The following is a 22,803-nucleotide window of genomic DNA, read 5'->3' on the forward strand; positions in this document are numbered from 1 at the left end:
CATGTGTGTAGATACAGTACATATGTATACATATACAAATACGGGTGTATGTATTCGGGGCAGGGGCAGGGGCGGGGGCGGGGGCAGGGACAGGGGGCAGCGATAACTGCAGCTCACACCTACAGGGATAGCTTTATCGATACTCTGTGTACACTATTGATATTTGTTCAACTCGGCTGCCTTCGACGCTCTCCTGTTCACTGCGTGTGCTTTGCTTAATACCTATTTGACTTTAATAAGTGATTGTTGTGCCGTTCAACGAGTCCCCCGTTGCGCCGCTCAAATTCTACGCAATCCGGTTCTCCGATTCTCCGATTCTCCGGTTCTCAACGGATCCTCGGGCCGCGAAATCTCCTGGCGGCGGGTCCAGGCTCCCCGGGTTACTCCATTGCCAGTTGGCCAGTTTGCAAGTTTGCCAGTTGGCACTTTTGGACGCCGTGCCGCTGAAAGCACCGGATCGCAGTGATATCGGCGCTTGTGGAGCGAGAGAGATAGCCAGCGAAGGAGCAAGCGAGATAGGGCAGAGCCGCAAACGGACGCTCTCTTTTGGCGGACAGATTGTTGCTTTTCAGCCGACGACGTTTTTATGGCCCATTGAATTTGGCCAGCGGCAGTCAAAAAGCGCGCGCTACGCCTGCCACAACTGCCGGGTTCGATCCGAATTCTATGCTATATCTTCTGCCGCTATATCTTCCGCTATACTCGTCGGAACGGAACGGAACTGAAATGTACCTCTCGCTCAAGTGCAGCTGACTTATAATAATCAAATTTATCACGCCTTCGTCGCCTAATTACACACACATCAATTAAAAAGTGATCGCGCATTAAAAACCCATCACAAGAGAAATATAATTCGTCGACAAATAGTGTACTAAATAAATTAATTCATTTAATGTGAACCAGCAGTAGTTCACCCACCACCCACCTCGCTGTTCAATTTGTATGAGCTTTTTTTTCTGTTCAATTTCTTTTACTGTTTCTGTTACTGTTACCGTTGCCGTTACCGTTTCGCCCTACGATTTTCCCGACGGTTGCGATTTTCCGCACGCGAGAGCCCTAATTATGAGCAATTATAATCCGAATTGCGGTTACTTCGAGGATTGCGGCTACTACACGAACAACGTGTTTCAACAGGATTATTGCATGCAGACGGATTACGAGTACAACAAGCATGTCTACGAGTAAGTACAGCCGAAAGTCACGGCCCGGATTCTGAAATTCTGGAATTCGGATTCGGGTTTCTGAACCCGAAATCAGAAGTCGATAAAGGGCCGTCGGCGAACAGGCACAGTTCCCAACTTGTTAAAAAGCGTGTTTTGTATGGGAAGTAAATCTTCTGGCAATTATTTTATCGATCTTGGAGAATGCGAATAAATGCATTCCACATTTCCAGTGCAAGGCCTAACAATATCTGCAGTTTTATTGGCAGTTGCCCCTTAGGAACAGCACCTGACCAGTGTTTAATTGTCCACTCTTTTGCTTCTGCCATCACGCAAAAGACCTTTATTCATTCATTACCCCGTTGTTATCAGGCAATCGAACATGGAGCATTTTTAGTGTCATCTAGTCGAGGAATCTTTCGTTCACAGTTCACAATCTCTCATTCACAATTCCCGGACCTGAATGGTCACATGAGATATACTTCGGTGTAGTAACATTAGATCTGCAGCGATGGAGCTGAGTTATCTTTAGGAAACGGATTTGGTTATTGATAAAAGACAGGCCTTCAAGACGTATGTAATCAATTGGTAAATGCAAACTGAGGAACCGAGCAGAAACCTTTTACTCTCTGAATGGTCTTGCCCTTTTCCATTGATCGTTCAGGGGATTGCCGATACTTGTGGAGTACATACATATGTATGTACGAGTGTACGCACCTGCACGGAGGTGTCACAATATTTCCCAGAAATCGATGAGGCAATTAAAAGCAATTTAATTTCAAATGAGCTAAGAAAACACAGCCGGGCCAAGGAAAACACCGGCCGGGTAATAGAATGGACAGGACGGGAGCAGGATCAGGGCACGTCGCATTAACATTTAATATAACATAATGAATTTGAATTGGCTACCGAACCGGATCGAAACGAGGTCCCTTCTCGGCTCAGTCCCTGATTTTCGCACAATCGTAAGCCAATGTTACAGCGCTGTGAATGGACTCATAGTCATCCACCGGCGGACCCACAGCACTGACTGGTTGGTAAGCTGGAACACGTATCGTTTGTGGTAACACCCAGCCCAGTCCAGTCCAGTCCAGCCAAGCCAAGCCAAGCCAAGCCAAAAACCAAAACCCGAGTGCAACAATGCGCATTATATTCACTTTGTCACCTTTTCCGACAGCGGGGTTTTTGAAAAACCAAAACACATGTTTAGTGAAATCACCTGGAAAATCACACAAACAGGAGAAAACGGGGCGACAGGCAAAATTTGGGTTTAATTGGGTTTGTCCATAATCGTTGCATCGAACCCTCGGATAATCCGGGATAATGCTGTTTGCCAAATAAAACCAATTCCATTTATTTGCGCTTTATGTCATGTGTGAGCAGAATCGGTACCCGTGTTCATTGATGAACCACAGGATCGTATATGTATGTGCAACCCATATACTCCCAACCCATATACCATCTACACCTCATATACCCAGCGCTTAGTCCCGCTTTCAATCTCGGATTTTCCCTGCGACAGCAGTCGTAGCTTCGAGCGGCAGGTTGGGTTTTCCGCTCGGTGCGGAAGCCCCGTTTTTGGAAAGGGCGCAACTTGAAGGACAACTGAAAGCGGACGCGCTACTCGCGCTACTCTCGTCTCCCTGAAATATGAGGTTCGAAAAAATAATTTCATTTTAACGCAGAGTCCCCAAAGCAAGTCATTCAAGTTTGACGTTGAAGTACCAGAGAACCCAAGAACCAAAAAAAAAAAAATATAAAAAACAGCGCCGTAAAAAACTACGAAAGAGCATGGCAATAAAAGGTTGTCAGCTTCAAATGCCTGGGAATGTGTGCACATGTCCGCGACGATGGTGACGACCGATGAGCCAGGAAGTAAACAAAGCCCAAACCCACAAGAAAAAATTCAGAGCAATTTTCAGGGCACATATCCGACCTGCGAATCACCTGTCTTCGCTGCTTTCGAATAGTATTAGTATGAAATCGCTATAAATATTTTGCGCAGAAGCTATGTGCATAAAATACATTAAATTACCTGAGGAATTTTCTCAAATGCCATCTCATTTTGTAGCCTTTTGTGGACACATTGCTTCCGATCCAATATTATTTTCCACAAACATCAAAGTGGCTAAGAGGACCTGAAAATATACGCAGTATTGTTGCCCAATTAAGTCAGTTAATACTCAAAATGATGCAAATAGTTAAATAGCGTAATAATAAGAGAACTCAAAGCAGCAATTTGTTTTCTTCTAATGCTCCCACACTTTTCCGTGTCCATGTCCTCGATCAGGAAACTGTTACCCGCCAAGTAAGAGGAAAAATCAGCTTTTTTCGCTTAAACGGCGCTGTCAAAAAAAGGGCCACTTGCCGGGAAAATGGGTGGGAGTGGGGAAACTAATAAATGAGAAGCACAGGGAAGAGAAATGTATGCATGTGGGCGCAAACAACGGCTAGAAATTGATACATTTCATACAATTTACTTGCAGTTGCAAGTTGCAACTGCAACTGCAGTCTGCCACGGACGCGTGACTTTGTGACATTTAATGCCAGTTTGTCAGCTGGCTTTGTCAACGGCATTGCATGCACTATATGGGCTGGGCGGATGCGAAAATAACACAATGAAATTTGCACCCGCGACAGGCATTTTGAATTCAAGTCTCCGTTTGATAGGCCTTTAACGAAGCATGTGATGGCCTGAAGTGTTAGCGACAAGTGGGCAGGAAGGGGTCTGAAAACACATTCAGCCAATTTAAGCAGTACGCACAAGGCGAGGATTGTTTCACTGAATCGCATACCATTTGGAGATCGGAACTGGGAACTGGGACTAGGGACTAGAGCCAACCCAACTGCAGTTATGGATGCGATCCTCCATCGACCACCACAATGGCCAAGGTGATGTTCGAAAAAATGAAATTAGGGACCAACACAAAGGCGAACAAAGCGATGAACTGGTCATTTCGCACGCTGGGCCATTCATACAAAATATACCATTTACGCTAGCGGGAATCGCCTTGGCATTTGGAATAAATTGCGAATGAATCGACCGAGCCTGGTTTTCCTGACCGACCTAGGCCCCCAGCTGTGAAGGAAGTAGGAAGTGCGCAAGGAAGTTGGCCGCACCAAACTGAGTTGACCAACTGACCCGACAACTCCTGAACTCCTAAACTCCCAAACTCTGACACAGTGGGAAGTGCAGCTCAAAAAACGACTTGGAAAGACCAGGACAGGCAGGCGGAAAACCCATTTGTCAAGTTCCGGGGCGCTACTCACCGAGATGCTACAGCTGCACAGAGGTACATATGGCTGCACAGATACAATGCGCAGATACAATGGCGGGACGCATCTCACACGTCCTTGCCCATCGTCCTCTTCGATTAGCCAACGATCCTGAGAATGATCCAACCTCTCTTACCCTTGTAACTTGTTATTAAGCGCGACAGAAAGCTGCAAGGGAATTGTATTTCAAATGTATTCATTTGTGGCATGCAAAATCGATTTTTTTTGGCAAGCAATAAAATTGCTTTTAAACTTTAAAAGTGAAACTCTGATCAAGCCGAACAGCTGAATGAGTTTGTTTATCCCTAAGCTGACTTAAGCCCCTGATGGATTGACTAAAATTGACTTCGGATTGACTCGAGAATGGAAATCTTCTTCTCTCGCTCGTTCGGGATCACAAGCCACCCCAAAGGCGGAAGAATATCTAAACGACAAGCCGACTGATCAGCCCGAAGAAAACCAAACAGATAACCAGCTGTATTTGCCGAGATACGAGTACATTCGCATCTCGAAGGTCCTTTTTGACTTCTATGCTGCATGGGCAACGCCTTCTTGTCAGGACCCATCCCCTTACATAACATATTTCTCATCTGAGCAAACAAATTAGCAGGAATCAATAGAGCGGAAGCAGACTACAGGATCACGCCAGCCCAACTGACCAGAGGACAAACCTCTACGGATCAATCAGAGAGCATCCCCTTTGGATGGGGAGATACACTGTTAAAAGACATAGTGCTATGTATGCCAGACCCAAGACAGTTGAAGTTTCTATTGATGAAGTTAGCACAACTTTCACACTTTCTGCAGCTTATTTATATACTTATTATAATACTATACTTATTAAAATCAAGACTGCATATCGGGGATTACGAGTGCACTACGAATATTTCTGGCCGAGGTTTGGTAGAAGCGAGGAGAAATAAAAAACACGCATTTTTTAAACACTGGAAGACTTATGGTTAAGTACATATACTTATTTCTCAGACCTTTTTTCGTGTGCACACACATAGGTGAATGATGCATTTCCGGCGGGAGAACAATACAATACACAATCCCTTTGGCAAAACTCGTTTCCATTTTTTGGTTTTTGTAAATCACTTCCGCGCAACGAATTGGAGACCCGAAATTGTCATGGACGTCAATTGACAACAGGAGCCGGCCAAACGAAGGCGGGAGGGGGGCTGCAGAGCTCTAGGGCTGTAGGGCTATAGAGTACAGAGTAGAGCGTATAGCGTAGAGGGTCAGGTCAAAAGGGAGAGTATAGGCAGATCCGGAAGGTAAATTAAAATGGATGACAATGGGATGAGCGAAGGAGGGGGGAGGGGCTGCAGCCAAACGAGCATTAAATGAATTACTGAATGAATAAGTGTGAATAAGTGCCAGTGGTAGTGCGAGTGCGTATGTGAATGGCTCCGATCGCTCGCATGTGTGTGTGTGACTGTGCGTTCGTGGCACGCTGCTCGAGGCTGTGCAACATGGCCGCCTAATTGTATCCGCGTTAAGCAAACACCTTTTGCCAAATACCTCGATTTTTACGCCTGGCGAGGCGTTTAATTGGGGTTGTTATGTTCGGAGTTCCCGCTCACATACATATACTCAAATGAATGGCCCAAAGTCTTTTGCGCGGTTTGCCTGCGATTAACAACGGCGATTTGTGACACCCAACTTACTTTATTGCATTCGAATGCGAGTGCGAGTGCTTTGGTGCATTGTGTATCTGTCGGATACGGATGCGATTGCGATTGGGCTTGCACGCTGTCACACTTCAAATCACACTGCCAAAGGACAGCTGGTCCTGCATCCTGCAGAGGCTACAATTTGGACCCCAAGGATCTCAACAGCGCAGCTAGACCGTAACAGTGATTTTTACGTGAATTGTACTTACTTAACTTTGAGAATCAATTAAAACAGCGCTAAACAGCTCTATGCAGACTAATTAATGCGCTTTGAGGATAAATGGATTTAAGCAACAACTGGAGATATTGCATTGGCAATTACGTCAGTGACACTTTTAAGTTGAAGAGAACATCTAGAACTATTCGTGTATGTCAGCGACAAATAGCCGTCCTCCACCCATTGCTAACGCAACTAGATTGAAAATGTATTCAGAAAAAAAGAATAAAAATAAACTAGGGAATGCCCAAATCCCTAAAGGCCGAGCAGAAAGACAAGGACAAGGACGAGAGCGGCAATTGAAGTTGTTTGTACTTAGAAATAAGCACAAACAAAGTAGTTTGAAGTGCGGAAAATATAGAAGCATGCATACAAAAATAAATAAATACACAAATAAAGGAGCAGAGGGCTATAAAAAACAAACGAGTTTTTGCGAGAATCGAATTGAATTCGTGTGTTATTCGAATGCCAGCGCACACAAACACAGATAAATCCATGAGATACTAAAACTTCCTGCGGAAGCTAAGCCATAACAACAACGGCGACGCACACAAAGGTTTCACTTTGATATTAAATGCAACATCATCATTAAGCCCAATAACAATGGCCAACAACGACGAGCGCCGGGAAGATGGGCGTGCGCATTATGGCAAAATTTCCCCGAAAAAGTCCTTTGGCGCAACCAAAATTTCCCAAACATGCGCGCCAGCCCGCGGTGCATATATCTCTACTGCTCGCACGCTCTTCCGATTGGCCAGGCTGCCATGACGCGCCCACTTGGACGGCGGCGTAGTCGTCGGCAGAGGTTATTACAAGATAAAATGCTACCCCTCCACTCACCACCTCCATTGCCACATGGAGGCGCCTAATGGTGCGAACGTCACGAGCGGCAGTGGGTGCCCACTTCCAGGGGGCGGATGCTCGTGGACAGGGTGCTCCGAGCACCCTCCTTCCTCCGTATACACACCATGTCCCTATATGCATGTGCACATGGATACACTCGTGTGTATGTGTGTATGTAAATGGGGCCGAGTGCCAACGGACTCCTGCCATGTTTTCAATTGCCTCGGGCTGTCCTGTCTGCTAGTCGTGCTCGTGCTGATTATGCATACTCCCCAACTTTACTTAGGGCCTCTGCGAGTGTCCGGGGTGTGTCCCGAGGCCAGGAGCCTCTCTAGGAGCGACGCCATGTTTTGGCGTGTGAAGGATCTGCACTAATCACGAGTTGGCTTATGGAATCGAATTCAAATTGCACGAACAGCGACACTCCTTGTACATAGGGCCCCTATGTCAGTGGCCAAGTGGTCTATAACAGTTCCGCTGCACGCAAGAAATTTGATTCCCAACGAACGTGCCGTGAAGTAAGCCAAATGGCGAAGTATAATAGCATACCACTAACACGGCGGAGGAGAAACAAGGCCTTCACAAAAGTAACGTATCTACACTTGTTTAAGAAGGACTATCTCAAAAAGGGTTTTCTTAGTTCGCCTTTTCAGAACTGAAATAAAGATTTCGTTAAAACTAATCAAAAGTTACACATGGGCTCTGCTCAAATCTAATCTCCAGAAATCTCTAACCCAACAATGACAGAGATTTTTAGTGACGAATCGATCTGATTCTCATTATTCTCATTTGCATCCCCATGTACCTCAAACAGCCAACTATAGAAAAGCGCGAATGTAATCCCAGCAAGCCCTTCTTAGCGCACACGTTCCTCCATAGGATAATGGCTGATATCACCATCTGATATTATAGTGCTAAGTACCGGTCGCAGGTCGCAGTCACTTGTCCTGCCCACTTGGACCCATCGCAGAGGCGTCACGAGTCACGAGTCGGGGCCAAAAGTTCACGCTCCAGAAGTCCAGAGCTGCAGAGAGCTGATAATGATAAATACAATCAAATGACGCGGCGAATGCTGACAACATCAAGTGCAGAGCGCTGCTGGAAGAGAGCGGCCCAATCCCAGAATCCCAATCTGGGAACGTCAATCCGATGGGTATAAGGAGGTTCGCGAGGCGCTACAATGGCCTCACATCGACTTCCACTTCCACATCCACATCCTCACTCACTCACTCACTCACACACACACACAGCCACACAGAGGCTGCAGCACACACACACACACTCTCACTCAAGTGGCACTCTTGAGAGCGGCAGAGAAAGCAACAGGAAGAGTTAGAGCGGGATGCCGTGCGGCATAAGGACTCGGCTCACATCGTCCGTCTCGCTCTGGCGACGAATGGTGGTTGGTTCTCTCGGTGGTTGAATAGGCCACTCACATTGTTGCCGTATCCTTGTTGAAAAGGACATAAGAAGCCACTTAGCGCGCCCAACAAAGCCGAGAGTCTCTCCAGTCTGGCTGTGTGCGTGTGTGTGCCTGTGTGTGAGTGAGTGTGCGACTATCCGAGTATCTGCGCTATGTACCCAATAGCAGAGGGATGCAGATACAGATATGCACCACATACATAGTGATAGCCAAAGACACCCCGAGCATACGACCTGGTACTTTTCTGCCGTTGGTTGTTGGGTTTTGGTTATTGGCTGTTCTGAAGCGACTTGGACTCGTGTTGAGTTCTTGATGCCTCGTTAGTTGTTGATGACACTTCAGTTTGGAATGTTTAGAGTGCGCTGCTCCGCGGACCCGTGCAACTGAGAAATCGAGAATCGACTCGCGACCCTTGAACTATCGAGCGTTCTCGGTGATAAACATTAGCCTAAATCGAACTATGTGTGGCATTTAAGTTGCCCTAGCAGGACACCCGCTTAAATCTTCGCAGTGCTACCCACTAAATATACACAAATAAACACATTTTTTTTGCGTGCTCCGATCACCGTAAAAGCTCCAAAGTGGCGGAGAAACGCAAAAGTCCGCCCACGCCGCCACCCGCGCCGCAGCGTACCAAATCAAACAGTGGTTCCCCGATATCGCACAGCGATATGACCACGTCGGCCTCCTTGGAGAGGACCCCCTCAAAGCGGGATCGAGATCGCGAGCGGGACAACAGCAGCGGTCTGGGCAGCGCCGGCAGCTTGCCCGCATCGCCCCAAAGCGCGATCACGGTGAGTCCGTCCTCGCCAGCCACGCCGAAGCGTCCGCTACGCACCTCAACGCCCTCGCTGGAGCGGAAGAGGGAGCGCGAGGATCGGGCGGAGCGGGAGGATCGCAAGGAGCGGCAGGAGCGTCACGAGCGGCACGAGCGCGACAGAGATCACGAGCGGTTCGCCACAGTTTTCAGCACCGCCAGCACCACCGTGCCCACGAACACGAGTTCCAGTTCCGGCTTGGCGCCCGAGCAGCTCCGCATTCCGACGGGTGCAGCCGCCTTCAGCGGATTCCCGGGACTCCACAGCATGAGTAGCCTCATGCTTCCTTCGTCGGCGGCAGTGGCTGCCGCAGCAGCCGCCCCCTTTCTGCCCTGGTCGCCCATCCTGCTGCCGCCGTGGAACCACGCCCTCCTACCAGCCGCCTTCTACCCGGCGGCCCTGCGAAACGCTCTACCCGGGTAAGCACAAGGATTCCGAAGGAATAATTCGGGTATCGATCCCCTGGATTGGTCGGGACCCCTACGATTAGCTATCTATTTATTAGGAAAAACATATTTTGGAGATTCGATTCGATTTCGACCTTTAATGGCACTCACAAATCTGGTTAATAAAATTGTAACTGCGGTCAGGATACGGAAAAGTAAGGACATGCCTCGGATCAAAGCTAGCTTACTGACCAAAAATACGTTTGCTTTTCGTTGGTGACCACTTTGTCGAAAGCTGATTTTTTCCATTGATCTATATCGTTCTATCAATTCAGCAATAATGCTAATCTAATGATTGGGAGAATGGATTTCCCAAAAGGCCCATATCCTGCAATCGCCTTCGCCTAAGCTCCGCCAACTCAAAATCACACCCTGCGAGCCTCTGCCTCCGAATTAGATGTATTAGTGTTTAGATCCCATATAGCTGATGGACTTGTACGGCTAATCCTGGCAGCTCTTTAAATTAGCCAAGCCAGGACATAATTCCCCCGCCTCCTTGATCTGGCAAGTACTGAAGGTCCTGGCGGTTGGCGGTTGGGAAATTCTGGCTTGCTGTTCGAGCCTGGCTTAGAAATTCCCGTAGGTGAGAGCCAGGGAAACCCCAATCGGCAGCGACATGTGTACGGCAGACTCGGGACTCAGATGCCGTCGAGATACTGGCGTCACACTGTCTGGCAATGGGATTTCCGCCCAGGAGGACGGGGAATGCCCGTGTGGCCTGGCCACAGCGTGGGAAATTCGCGAGTCTGCGGGTCTTTGGGAAAACTCGAAATGGGAAAACCGGAAGCAAGCAAGCTTGCGCCAACATGTGGCACGACCTGTTTCGCCCTAAAGAGTCCCTACTGACCTGTGCTGACCTGCCCTGACCCGAGCAGGTAGCAGTTAGTTGCGATCCGTAGGAGGCGGATTTGCGTTTAATTGTTGATGGTATTAGGCAAATCAAAACTCGGGTTCTGGCCGGGACTAGGTGTCAATAATCCAGCGATTTGGGTGCACTTATTCAAAGTTAATTCCGGGGGAAACGTGCGCGTTTTCCGCACGATGCACACCCCCACCTCCTTCGCCTCTCAACAGCGGCAAGTGCAGAAATCTGTGAAAGTCAGAGCGCTACAGGTAGTGCAGGTAGTTTCCTTTGCATATCCCGACCCATAGACCTTCCTTTGTCAAACCTTCCGGCGATTCGCCATTCATGCGATTGACACAGGATGTCGCTGCAATAAGCATGAAGCAGGAAAAGATCGTTCCAAGTCCGCTGAGGAGCCATCTTCATCACTCGGGGAGTCATTAATCACACGACAATTAAGCAACTGCACAGAATCTCACGAAAATCATCAGATTTAGGCACCTTTTCTGCCTTCACTTCCTGGAAACTGTAGGCGATTGGGTGCTCAATTCAGTTGCAACTGAATTAGAATTGTATTATAAGGTTATCCTCGTCCAATTAAAGTCAATGATTATATTGATCTCCTTGCAGCCTATTCGATGCCAAGGTGCCGTCGTCCCAACGCTCTGGCTTCCATATATCGGACATCCTAAACCTGGAGGGCTCCGAGCTGAAGAATGCAGCCGCTGCCGCCGCCGCAGCCGCCCAACATGGCAGTGACTTGAGCCACCACTCGGCCACTGAGTCCACCAGTGGACACCGCGGCCAGGGATCTCACACCTCGCCCTCGGCGCTCTCGCCCACGCCAACTGGCGGTTCGGTGGACGAGCAGCACAGTGGCAGCGGAACGGGCGGCGGAGCGGGAGAAGCGGACCACCACAGCACCACCGAGCACCACGCCCCTCCGAGCCATCCACAGCAACAGCACCCGCACCCGCATCCGCATCCGCACCACCAGCAGCAGCACCACCACCCCCACCTCCTCCTCCCGCAGCAGCACCATCAGCAGGCGGTGGCCCCACTCCCATTGACGCACCACCAGAGCGGCGAGGCCCAGAGCCACGCCCACGCCAACGCAGCCGCCGCCCACCTGCTGGCCAGCCACAATGCAGCGGCTGCGGCTGCCGTGGCCGCCGGCCAATACCTGCCCAACCTGCCAAAGAACTTCCCGGGGAGCTTCGGCGACGAGATGTCCTCGTACCACCACATGGCCCAGACCATGCTGCAGCACTCGGGCAGGAGTGCGTGGATCAAGGAGAACGAGCTATACGGTGAGTTTAGATCACACGCGATACCCTTCTGAATCCTGGGCAGGCCAAGAAGTGGGCTCAAACTTCCAATCTTCGGCTGCATTTAACCCCCGATTAACTGGCCAACTAATGATATTGTTCCGTCACTACCCACGACCCACTACCCACTCACGTTGAAGCAGTCGAGCGATGAGGCAGCTGTATTTGCATACCCTGTGGATCCGAGGGATTCACGTGCTTCCAGGGTGTGACTAGCTCTGTTCAATGCTGGCCCTGTTGTTTTTTATTTTCGCTGGCAGTTAACTGCGGATCGAAATGGGTATATAACTTGGAATCAAGGAGCAGGGGTTGGCTTCCCCTTTAATCATGACTAATAGTTTGTATGCGCTTCACACTTGAGGATTAGCCCTGTTGTTTTTCTGCCAGTTGACGTCCTTCGTGTCCTTCGTAGCCTTCGAGTCCGTCGAGTCCTTCGGCCAGGACATTCAATCGCTGCCCGCTCGATCGCTTCTTGTTGTTGCGGCCCAAACATTTCCCATCCTGGAAATTTATGGCACGCACTTCCGCCTCATCCCTTCCCACTTCTGTTATTATTCCTTTATTCCTTTATTGTTTAGCTACAAATTATAGCTGCTGCCCACTTGCCGTTTTTTATTTATTTTTTTTTTGTCTGCTCTTTTTGGGAGTTTCCACAGCTGTGAAGGAGTCGAGGAGGAGTCATTTTGATTATATTAAGTTATTAATTTGTTGAGTTGTCATGGTGAGCGTATGGCTTTCACGGGCAGGGCGACTGATAGATGAGCATTAGGAGCTCCTGCGACCCTTGGATTTGTTGTTTTATCAATGTCCCACGGGGGAATCCCCGGCCAGGTGGAACACACATTCGAGGTCATTATATGCCATACAAGGCGAAAAGAGATAGATTTTTTCGAGGCCATCGCAGCACGAGTTGATTCTAGGATTCTATTTATCTTCTATCTATCTTTTTGATTTTGCGTAGTTGCATTCCAACGCTTTTGGAAAAGGCCAAACAGTGGCGTAAGCCCACTCTAATGCCCCTGCAACCGCAGATCCCGCCCCAGAATATCAGAAATAGCCACACCCGGCGATAAATCACTATCTGCTGCAAGTTCGGAGCTCTTTTGAAAGGGGGCGAACCGGAAGAGCCCCGGCTACCATTGATGTGTTTGAGGTCTGGTTTTTGTGTCGGTCTTTCATTAGGATCCTGGTTACTGGTTCCTGGTTCCTGGTCCCTAGTTTTTAGTACAGGCCCAGGATCAGCAGTCATTCGGCGAGAGATCGAAGCGATCGTTTCAGGTAGACGACAAGGGAATACCCACCTCAGTAGGTACGAGTATATGTATTTGTATGCGATCTCTGTTCGTCTCCGCCTAATTGGCGTTGTTAGGGTGAAACTGGCAGGGGATGGCCAGGGGTTGGTTTGAGGCTGCAGACCATAAAGAGTGCATACATCTGGCATTTGACATTTGGATCGTTTGCGACCGACCACAGCTTCATGTTGCGCCTAATCCAATTGCCGTAGTTGCGATCCTGACTTTCCCCTTTTTGTCCCGAATTCTGCATGATCACTTGGAGGATGTGGAGGGGTGTGTCGCTACATTAATTTACGGCTAAAGAGGTTTTTCAATTGCTGACAAATTCCCACCCAGGTCTCTCACCCTGCCGTTGTCCTGCCATTCTGTGTGTCCATTGTGAAAAATCCAAATAAAATTAATGGCTATCCCAAACAATTTATTCCTCACTTAGCTGCATATTAGGAAGGCAGTTTTCTCTCGGTTTTAGCCACATACTCACTACGAAGAATTGGCACTTAAACCATAATATCTTTTCTTCCCGATTGCAGGCACCCAGCAGCCCGCCAGTCCGGATAGCACCTCCCCAGTGACCTCGGAGGTGTCCTACACCTACATAGGCTCCAATTGCCAGACATCGCCTGCCCTCTCCGGCGACTACAAGAGCTACAGCCGGTCGGCGGATAGCGATGCACTGTCCGTGGGCGATGCCCTGCACACCCTCCACGGATCCTCGGGAAACGGCAATGGGAGCAATGGGGGTAATGGGGGTGCCGGAGGAGCTCCGACGGCCCATGCCCTGCACAACAACAACAATAATACGACAAACAACAATAACCACAGCCTGAAGGCCGAGGGGATCCATGGAGCGGGCAGTGGCCACGATGACAGCCTGAACGAAGATGGCATCGAGGAGGACATCGACGACGTGGACGACGCCGACGGGAGCGGCGGCGGGGACGCAAACGGATCCGATGGTCTGCCAAACAAGAAACGGAAGCGACGAGTCCTTTTCACCAAGGCGCAAACGTATGAGTTGGAGCGTCGGTTTCGACAGCAACGTTACTTGAGCGCCCCGGAACGCGAGCACCTGGCCAGTCTGATCCGCCTGACGCCGACGCAGGTGAAGATCTGGTTCCAGAACCACCGCTACAAGACAAAGCGGGCGCAGAACGAGAAGGGTTACGAGGGTCATCCTGGCCTGCTGCACGGCCATGCCACCCATCCGCATCACCCCAGTGCCCTCCCCTCGCCTCGTCGGGTAGCCGTTCCTGTTCTGGTGCGGAACGGCAAGCCCTGCTTGGGCGACAGTTCCAAGCTGGGAGCCGACTGCGTTTCCGTGTCCTCAGCCACCGCCACCGCCATGCAGAATGCCGCCGCCCATCACCTGGTTGCCCTGAATGGAGCGGCCGCCTATCAACATGCCGCTGCAGCGGCTGCCGGTTTTCACGCCCACGCCCATGGACACGGCCATCCCCACGCCCACGCCCAGAGGGCCGCCTGGTGGCCCTAATATTGCTAGGAACTGGCATTCATGGGGGACTGGGGGCACTTCAATAGGTGGTTAGCTATCCACCAGCCCGTGGAGCGATGAGCCGGAAGACCTGGCCTCCAGCTGCCCAAGGAAGCCAAGTCACAGAATGCGGAAAAGTAATTGAAACATATGCAAATCCCCACTACCTACTAGCGTTTAGTCTCCCTTATCCCTGAGTCGTTTCTGTACATAGTTTATATATATCATCATATATATACCTAAATGACATGCATATATCCGCTCCTGGATATCAGACCAATGCCCATGACAAAAGAAAACTACATGTCCTTCTGAATAAAAAACAATTTGCATTATACTAGTGTCTCTTGTCAAGCGCATTTAAATCGCATAAAATCTAGCAGTAGACCCATTTTTTTTTTATTTTTTTTTAGACCTAAGTCCAAGCCCAAAGATAAAATGTGTACATATATTATAAAAATGAAGCTTAGATTATTTCAAACGGGAAAATAATAATAAGCAATATGCAACTAAATCTGTACTATATACTATAATCAATTCAAGCGTAATAAGTGTTCAAATTTTTTAGACAAAACTTATTGGCCTTTTTTTTTCTATGAATACATATATAACATAGGCACTTAGTCTAACACATATTTTTTTCGTGAGTGTGTGCGTGTATAGAAAGTAAAAATCTTTGAATTTATAGCAAGTAATGAGTTCATAAATTGTAACAAAAAAAACCGGACAGTACGAAGGCAGAGACGGCAAGGCAAATGTATTCAAAATGGACAACAAAGCAAAACATCACTGCAAACAGCAAAATGCAAAGTACATGTCAGAGATTTAATAAAACCCAATTACATACATTAAACAAAACGATTTTATTTTACCCAAATTTACCAAATTTGGGGTGAAGGAACGATTCAATATACATACGAGTATACATCGCTTTAGGAAAGGCCTAAGACCAATTTGTTGATCAATGCATTGAACCTGTTATGTTATAAGAGTTATGGCCCCATGCACTTTATGGCCTTATGGATCGTAAATGGCACCCTCTGCCGCATTCCGTGGGGCGGTGGTCTACGTATCGCCGGGCGTATAAACAAGTTGGACAAACAATAAATATGGTCTTGATTATGGTTGTTAGCTACCGTTCTGCGATTGGCACCGTAATCCGTCCAGTTCGCCTGATTACGGCACCAGAACAGTATTCGACGGGTCGGATCCGATCGGATCGGGTCGGGAATCGACGGATCGACGGATCGGTGGATCGGTGGATCGGTGGATCGGCGGATCGAGAATGAGGGTAATGGCCATAAAGCCAGTGGGGCCGATAACGGGAGCCCGGACCCGGCTGGAAATACGGGGTAATCATCGGATCTCGGCCCGGCAGGTGGAGCACCTTGTCTGGGGGCTCCGATTTGGAACCAATTAACCACCCATACACCCCACCCAAATGGCCGATGGCAAATCAGTTGGGACGATATGGACTGCGGCACAGATATCCCGCTCTGCACCGCTTGACACAGTTGGCACATAAAGAACTCAAAGTCAAGTAGAGGCGCTGGAGTATCTCATAAAATACAACGAGTGCTATTCTAATAAACGGCAAATTAAATTACTCATCAATGGACTACTGGCACTTGGGATAAGTGGACCCACATGCTCGTCCATCCACCTACCTTCGCTTCGATCAGCAGCGAAAATAATATTTGCCGTGTATTAACAATCACCAAATGGCGACCGGCAATAGCGAAGAGGGGTATACAAAATCGAGACCGTTTTACACGGCCCATAAACACATCAACTTTAGCTGAAGTACCATAAATATTGCCCCTCCATATGCCACGGTCTATGGTTGCTCCCCACTCAGTTAATTATACTTTAACGACTTGTTTTTTCGGATCCATCTCAATGTCCCAATGGGTAGCACTGACCACAGAGAAGGCTTTAGCGATCTTCTGATCTCTGAACAGTACAAGTGGCTAGCTGGGGACTAAGTGAGCCCCTACCCGATCCCCCATCACGATTCCCAATCATTGTTCCCCATTTGTCCAGCGGGAACCGCCAACGAATTAGCAGCAGTAAGTACATAATTGCAGCTCCCTTTAATGGGGCCCATAACCCATTTGAATATCCATGAGTGTGGCCATAAAGTCATCGATTCGGCTTATCGACGTTACATGTGTGGCAGGGGAGTGGCAATGATCCAAATACAGCCCCTAATCGTGGCCTAATCATTTGCATACCTGTATCGCGCAAATCGGAGCGGACAGGATGTTGATTGTGCCCGTATACGCGTATATAGTAACTACGAAACCGAGTATATGGCCCCGGTGAGTACATTTCAATACAATTCAATGATCTAGATTAGAGTGGGCCAGTGATATAGCCCTGGGCTGAAAGGCAGGAGCACAATCGTGAAATAAACTAATAATATTTTCTCTCGCCCCCGAACCCCCCACTCCCATCCCCAAAAGTCCCCCGATAAGCCCGATTTCCACTGCCTGTTGTGTTGTTGTGTTGTTGGACTGTTGGGCTGTTTGACTGTTGGACAACCAGCGACGTTTACACGCTGCGCCAAGCTGATTGCCTTCTCCCCGGAATCCCCAGACGCCGTCCCGCTCCTCCGACGATATCAGCGATATGTCTCACAACCGCTTGGACAGTTATTTGGCCGATCGGCCCGATCCGATCCGCTGCGATTCGGTTCGCCCGCCACCTCCGCGTCTGTGATGCCCCACCTGGTCAAGCATGCATGACCGTCATGTCAAGTACAAATGTGCAGCTTATCGCAGTGTTAACTACAACTGAGTTGTTCCGAGGGGTCGGGGTTTCTTGGTGGATTCAGTGGCGTTTAATCTGCCACCTACTTGGTATTTTTCATTACGACGACTCCCGCCTTGGCTCGAATGCGGAGTTATGCCAGCTACGCGTATTTATTACCATTACTTATCTATTTCCGAACTACTATTGTATATACATATATGTAAATTCCTGATCAGCATCGCTATTCGACTCTATCTTCCCCTTACAACTGCACGACCTATGGGAGTGAGTTTAGGAGGTAGTATCTCCAGCTTCCTCTCTCAGGTGCATCGTGCTTCCGTTGGTTGAATAGCGGGTATCTAATAGTCGAGAGCGCCTCCCACAGCGTCCTCTTTTATGATTTCGTAAGAGGGGAATGCTTCGCAGCGAACTTCCAGCTACACGGGATTCTTTGTTAGAACCTTTTCATTTACCCATATCTTTTAATGCCAATTGGGAAATGGAAAGCCGAAATAGGAACTGGAATTGGAATGATCGAGGGCCCCTCCAGACACTTGTGCCCCAAGAACGGTGCCACTGCATGATAGAGCGCGAAGCGTGAAGAGGCATTGCTTACAACACTGATCGGAGGTGATTCTCGAATGGTCGGGCCTTAAACTGGAACTCCTTGAATTTGGCATTGATAAAGCTATGGACGGGTGGACATCGGCGACACAGATATAGTCCAGATACAGATACTGGTGAATCGCGGTTCCAGTTTGTAATGAAAAATTGATTAAGGCAAACATACGAGTATACTCGTACACAAACGCTGACGGTCTGGTCCGATCAAACAATAAATTTATCACAAAATAAACGTGGAAATGAAATACAGAACAAAACAGACACAGACCGAGCCAAATCAGGCCAGGAGCTGAACAAATAAATAAGATTGCAATTAATAAAATAATCGATAAGTGGCCATTCAGCAGCTACACAAATGTGTATGTAGAAGTTCTGACCCAGCCTAAAATTTCCACTGACTGGAAATTCTATCATATTTTACATTGCTCTGGCCAAATACTGATTTCTGACTTCATCCTGGCTGGGCTAGTCATGATTTATAGGCTAAGCCGACGACCTCTATGGTTTGCCAGTCCTCAAACCAAACGTTATTTAGCTGTAGATGCATATTCTAGAATATGTATTTGCCTAGTTGAATGAGTAGTACATGGAAGGGGGGCAAATAGCCATTAGCATGCGATGAGTTGGATGCAAAAGGGAAGGCACAACCCTCCCAGAACCTCTGTGACTCCGTGATTCTGCCTCCTGGCTCCTGGCAGGACTCATGCCCACAGGCCAAATGCAATCTTAATGACCAAACTCTCCGACGAACGCAATGTTCTGATCCCGCCGTGAAAAATGGGGTTTACAAAGTTGCGGGGCGCAGCTCTAATTAGCCAATGCGGGGCCGTAAATCGGGTAAATCGGTGGCAGGGTGGGAAAACCAGTGGGTGGGAGGAGGTGGAAAACTGGGGGTGGGGCAGTGGTGGTGGCAAGGCAAATCAAATTAAGGCGCAAGTTGATGGCGCATTTTACAGTCCTGCTTTTTTGGGGTGGCGGCCGATGGAGTCTGAGGATTTTAATAATGTTGTTGCTCATTTCGCGACCAGCGTCATTATCAGCATGTAATTTCTCATTTTCATAGTCAATTAAGTCAATCACTCGCCCTTTTGGCCACCGCAAGGCCTTGCACAGCTAAAAGTTGAAAACTGAATACTGAACACTGAACACTGAGCACTGAATACTGAATAGTGAAGGCCAGCCCAGAGCTTGGAAAGCCACCCCTGTTAACACGTCGGCGGTGGCGTGTTTCCGTTTCCGCTTTCCACACCTTTTGTTTATTTGTAACGCAATTTAAAAGCGCCGCGCTGCGCGGCGCGTTTATTGCTCAATTTTGAGCAGAGAAAAGGGCATTAGGTATTAGGTATTCATATACAATCGGCGGACTCATCGATGAGCGATGGAGGATGACTGGATAGATTCACTGGGGGTGGGGGTTTGGATAAATATACACCCACCCTCGAGGCAATAACTGTAACAATTTCAAGCACTAAAACGACACGTGGCAGCTGCTTTTAAAATTGAATTTCCTGTCATGTAATCTTGTCCAGAGTCAATTGTTTCTGCATTTCTGTGTGTGGGTTTTGCAACACCCCCTTGTTTTTCCACCCGCACGTGCCGCATTGTGTTGTGTTTTCCTTGTGTGTTTTCGAAAGGTACCCCTTCGCAGTTTGGGGTGCGCCGCGGTCACACTTTCTTATTTATGAAGATGCGGCCAATATGCCGACGATTTGCTGACCCAGTAATACCGAAAGTATACTTTATGGGTGTGAATGAGGTTTTATGCATTCACAGATTGACTTTCTAATGGGGTGTGAAAAGCCGGGGGTGGGAAGCCCGGACGGAAAACACGGCGCTACATGTGCGGGGGATAACAAGGATCTGCAGGTTTTTGTGGGATCTGAAATGCGTAATTAATCGGGGGAGATTAAGCCGAGGTACAATTAATAGAGGATGGAAAGTAATTGAAAAAGCAATATTGTATCAGCACATCATTGGCAAGTTTACATGACGGACTTATAACTTTGAACAAAGTAAATCGATGGAGTATTTGAATTGTATCTTTGTAATAGAGTAATATGTTACTTGGCGCAGGGAAAACTATACCTATATACCTTATATTCACCATGCTATAGCGTAGTCCGCTCATTTTGGAGCGTTTCCCATCGACTCGATGGCCGTTCACATGCCTAATTAGCATGTCAATAAGTCGAAAAGGAAAAAGGAACCAGAAATGATTTTACCCCTAATGAAAGCATTAAGGGAAGGCAGATCGAGGGCAGTTGCATGTGGAATCGCGAAGCGTGCGCCATTAAAAGGCCACGAACATCAATTTATATATTGCATTACCATGATTTGCATAAAGGGCACACGCATACGCATATCTCATAATAAATACATATACTCCCCCTCAGCCGCGAAATCACGGACAAAACAAAGGGAAACCCCATTAAACCAATATAAATTTGCACTCTCTCATGACCCCGGCGAGTGGCCCTTTCATATTCACATTCTGTTTGTGTATCCCGGTGCCAGTAGTGGTGGTGTAGTGTCGATCGACTAATTTGAATATAAATGCGCCCAGCGCCGGTGTTCCCTTGCAACACCTTCCCACGACATCGATACGATACTATCCTTTGCGATACGATCCCAGCCATTAGCAGACAAAAGAACAGCTCGCGAGGCACCTGTGAATGGGGACACTGAGAGAAAAGATGTATGAAAAGGTGATTAAATAGTTATTCACGAGGCCAGCTACAGGCCAGGATACAACAGTCCGCATCGCCGCTCGGATGTCAGATGCTCGCATGCCAGATACCTGGGAAGCTCAGAGACATTTTCCTGAGTGGAGAACGTGGCTGGCGAACCCACTCCGTCTGCAAGTTCGACCTTTTTGGCCTTTTATTGCATTATTATTGGTAAATAAACAAACATAAAGCAAACACGATCGCAGGGACGGCCAGAATCGGCGGGAAATCAATCAATGGAAATGCAAATGAAAATAAAACTGGAAAGGCTCATCGGTGGCAATTAACGACAACGGCAATCTGGTGGCGATAGATAAGTGAGTGAACGGAAGTCATTGAAAGGGTTGCCTCGAAACGTGTCCTCTGCCCCACCCTCTAACCTTTGACCGCCTGCGGGCGTGTGTGCGTGTGTGTGCCGCCTAATTACCCGCGACCAAAAGTGGTGGACGCAATTGAGGGTTCGATCGGAAATTCGAGTAGACACCCTCCTCCCGAAAATCAGGGGAATCTAAAAGAGTCAAGTTTGGAAATGTCGCGCCAAGACTTAGAGCTTCGCAAGAACCAACATGGATATTTAAATCGGTTACATGTTACAGTGTCTGTTCTTGGTCAGCATCAGCACCCTTCTAGTCTAGGCTAGTACAGCCATGTACTAGTACAAAAAAATTATTCTCCCAAATCCGTCAAAAAGTGAAAAATTGTCATAGAAAATATCGAGCTGTTCAAAACTGTTATTCTTTCATCTTTATGATAATTTTTATGGAAATTATGATGAAAATTCCCATCGAAAATATCGAATATCTGCCAAAAGTCGTTTTTCCGATTTTCCGACATAAAATAATCAGTTTTTTGACCACAACTTTAAAAATAATTGTCTGAATATGGAATGTCATACCTCGTTGAGTTCGTATTTAAATTTCCAATCGAACTGTGTTCAAACACAGGAATTAAAATTTTTGTCCATTTTTCGCAAATTTTGCTGATATTACCCCTTACAAAAAAAGGCAAAAAATCACAAAAAAATGTATTTTCCCAAATTCGTCAAAAAGTGATCGGGATGTTTAGCGTTGGTAATTAGCTATTCAAAACTGTTATTCTTTCATCTTTATGATCATTTTTATGGAAGTTATGATGAAAATTCCCATCGAAAATATCGAATATCTGCCAAAAGTCGTTTTTTCCGATTTTCCGACATAAAATAATCAGTTTTTTGACCACAACTTTAAAAATAATTGTCTGAATATGGAATGTCATACCTCGTTGAGTTCGTATTTAAATTTCCAATCGAACTGTGTTCAAACACAGGAATTAAAATTTTTGTCCATTTTTCGCAAATTTTGTTGATATTACCCCTTACAAAAAAAGGCAAAAAATCACAAAAAAAATTTATTTTCCCAAATTCGTCAAAAAGTGATCGGGATGTTTAGCGTTGGTAATTAGCTATTCAAAACTGTTATTCTTTCATCTTTATGATCATTTTTATGGAAGTTATGATGAAAATTCCCATCGAAAATATCGAATATCTGCCAAAAGTCGTTTTTCCGATTTTCCGACATAAAATAATCAGTTTTTTTACCACAACTTTAAAAATAATTGTCTGAATATGGAATGTCATACCTCGTTGAGTTCGTATTTAAATTTCCAATCGAACTGTGTTCAAACACAGGAATTAAAATTTTTGGCCATTTTTCGCAAATTTTGTTGATATTACCCCTTACAAAAAAAGGCAAAAAATCACAAAAAAATGTATTTTCCCAAATCCGTCAAAAAGTGATCGGGATGTTTAGCGTTGGTAATTAGCTATTCAAAACTGTTATTCTTTCATCTTTATGATCATTTTTATGGAAGTTATGATGAAAATTCCCATCGAAAATATCGAAT

At 47.2% G+C, this 22,803-nt stretch overlaps 1 protein-coding gene across 2 annotated transcripts; it reads left to right on the forward strand.

Annotated features, from left to right (window-relative positions):
- The first annotated feature begins 201 nt into the window (after nucleotides 1–201).
- LOC6555544 (homeobox protein vnd) lies at nucleotides 202–15,671 on the forward strand. 2 transcript variants are annotated; one of them, XM_015153296.2, is made up of 3 exons: nucleotides 202–1,181; nucleotides 11,334–12,013; nucleotides 13,857–15,671. In XM_015153296.2, exons 1-3 carry the CDS (start codon nucleotides 943–945, stop codon nucleotides 14,816–14,818), a joined length of 1,881 nt encoding a protein of 626 aa, XP_015008782.1. In that variant the 5' UTR covers nucleotides 202–942; the 3' UTR covers nucleotides 14,819–15,671. The 2 variants fall into 2 exon arrangements, with proteins under 2 accessions (XP_015008782.1, XP_001982405.1); XM_001982369.3 differs by lacking the exon at nucleotides 202–1,181 and adding an exon at nucleotides 8,799–9,832 and having other exon boundaries at nucleotides 13,857–15,651.
- Nucleotides 15,672–22,803: the final 7,132 nt, after the last annotated feature.

The sequence above is a fragment of the Drosophila erecta genome, unplaced genomic scaffold, assembly GCF_003286155.1.
Source record: "Drosophila erecta strain 14021-0224.00,06,07 unplaced genomic scaffold, DereRS2 tig00000283-arrow-arrow-pilon, whole genome shotgun sequence".
Classification (NCBI taxonomy): domain Eukaryota; kingdom Metazoa; phylum Arthropoda; class Insecta; order Diptera; family Drosophilidae; genus Drosophila; species Drosophila erecta.

Coding starts and splice junctions, on each gene's coding strand:
- LOC6555544 (XM_001982369.3), top strand. CDS start 9,267: ATGACCACGTCGGCCTCCTTGGAGAGGACCCCCTCAAAGCGGGATCGA. Junction 9,833..11,333: donor CTGCGAAACGCTCTACCCGG/GTAAGCACAAGG, acceptor ATCTCCTTGCAG/CCTATTCGATGCCAAGGTGC. Junction 12,014..13,856: donor CAAGGAGAACGAGCTATACG/GTGAGTTTAGAT, acceptor TCCCGATTGCAG/GCACCCAGCAGCCCGCCAGT.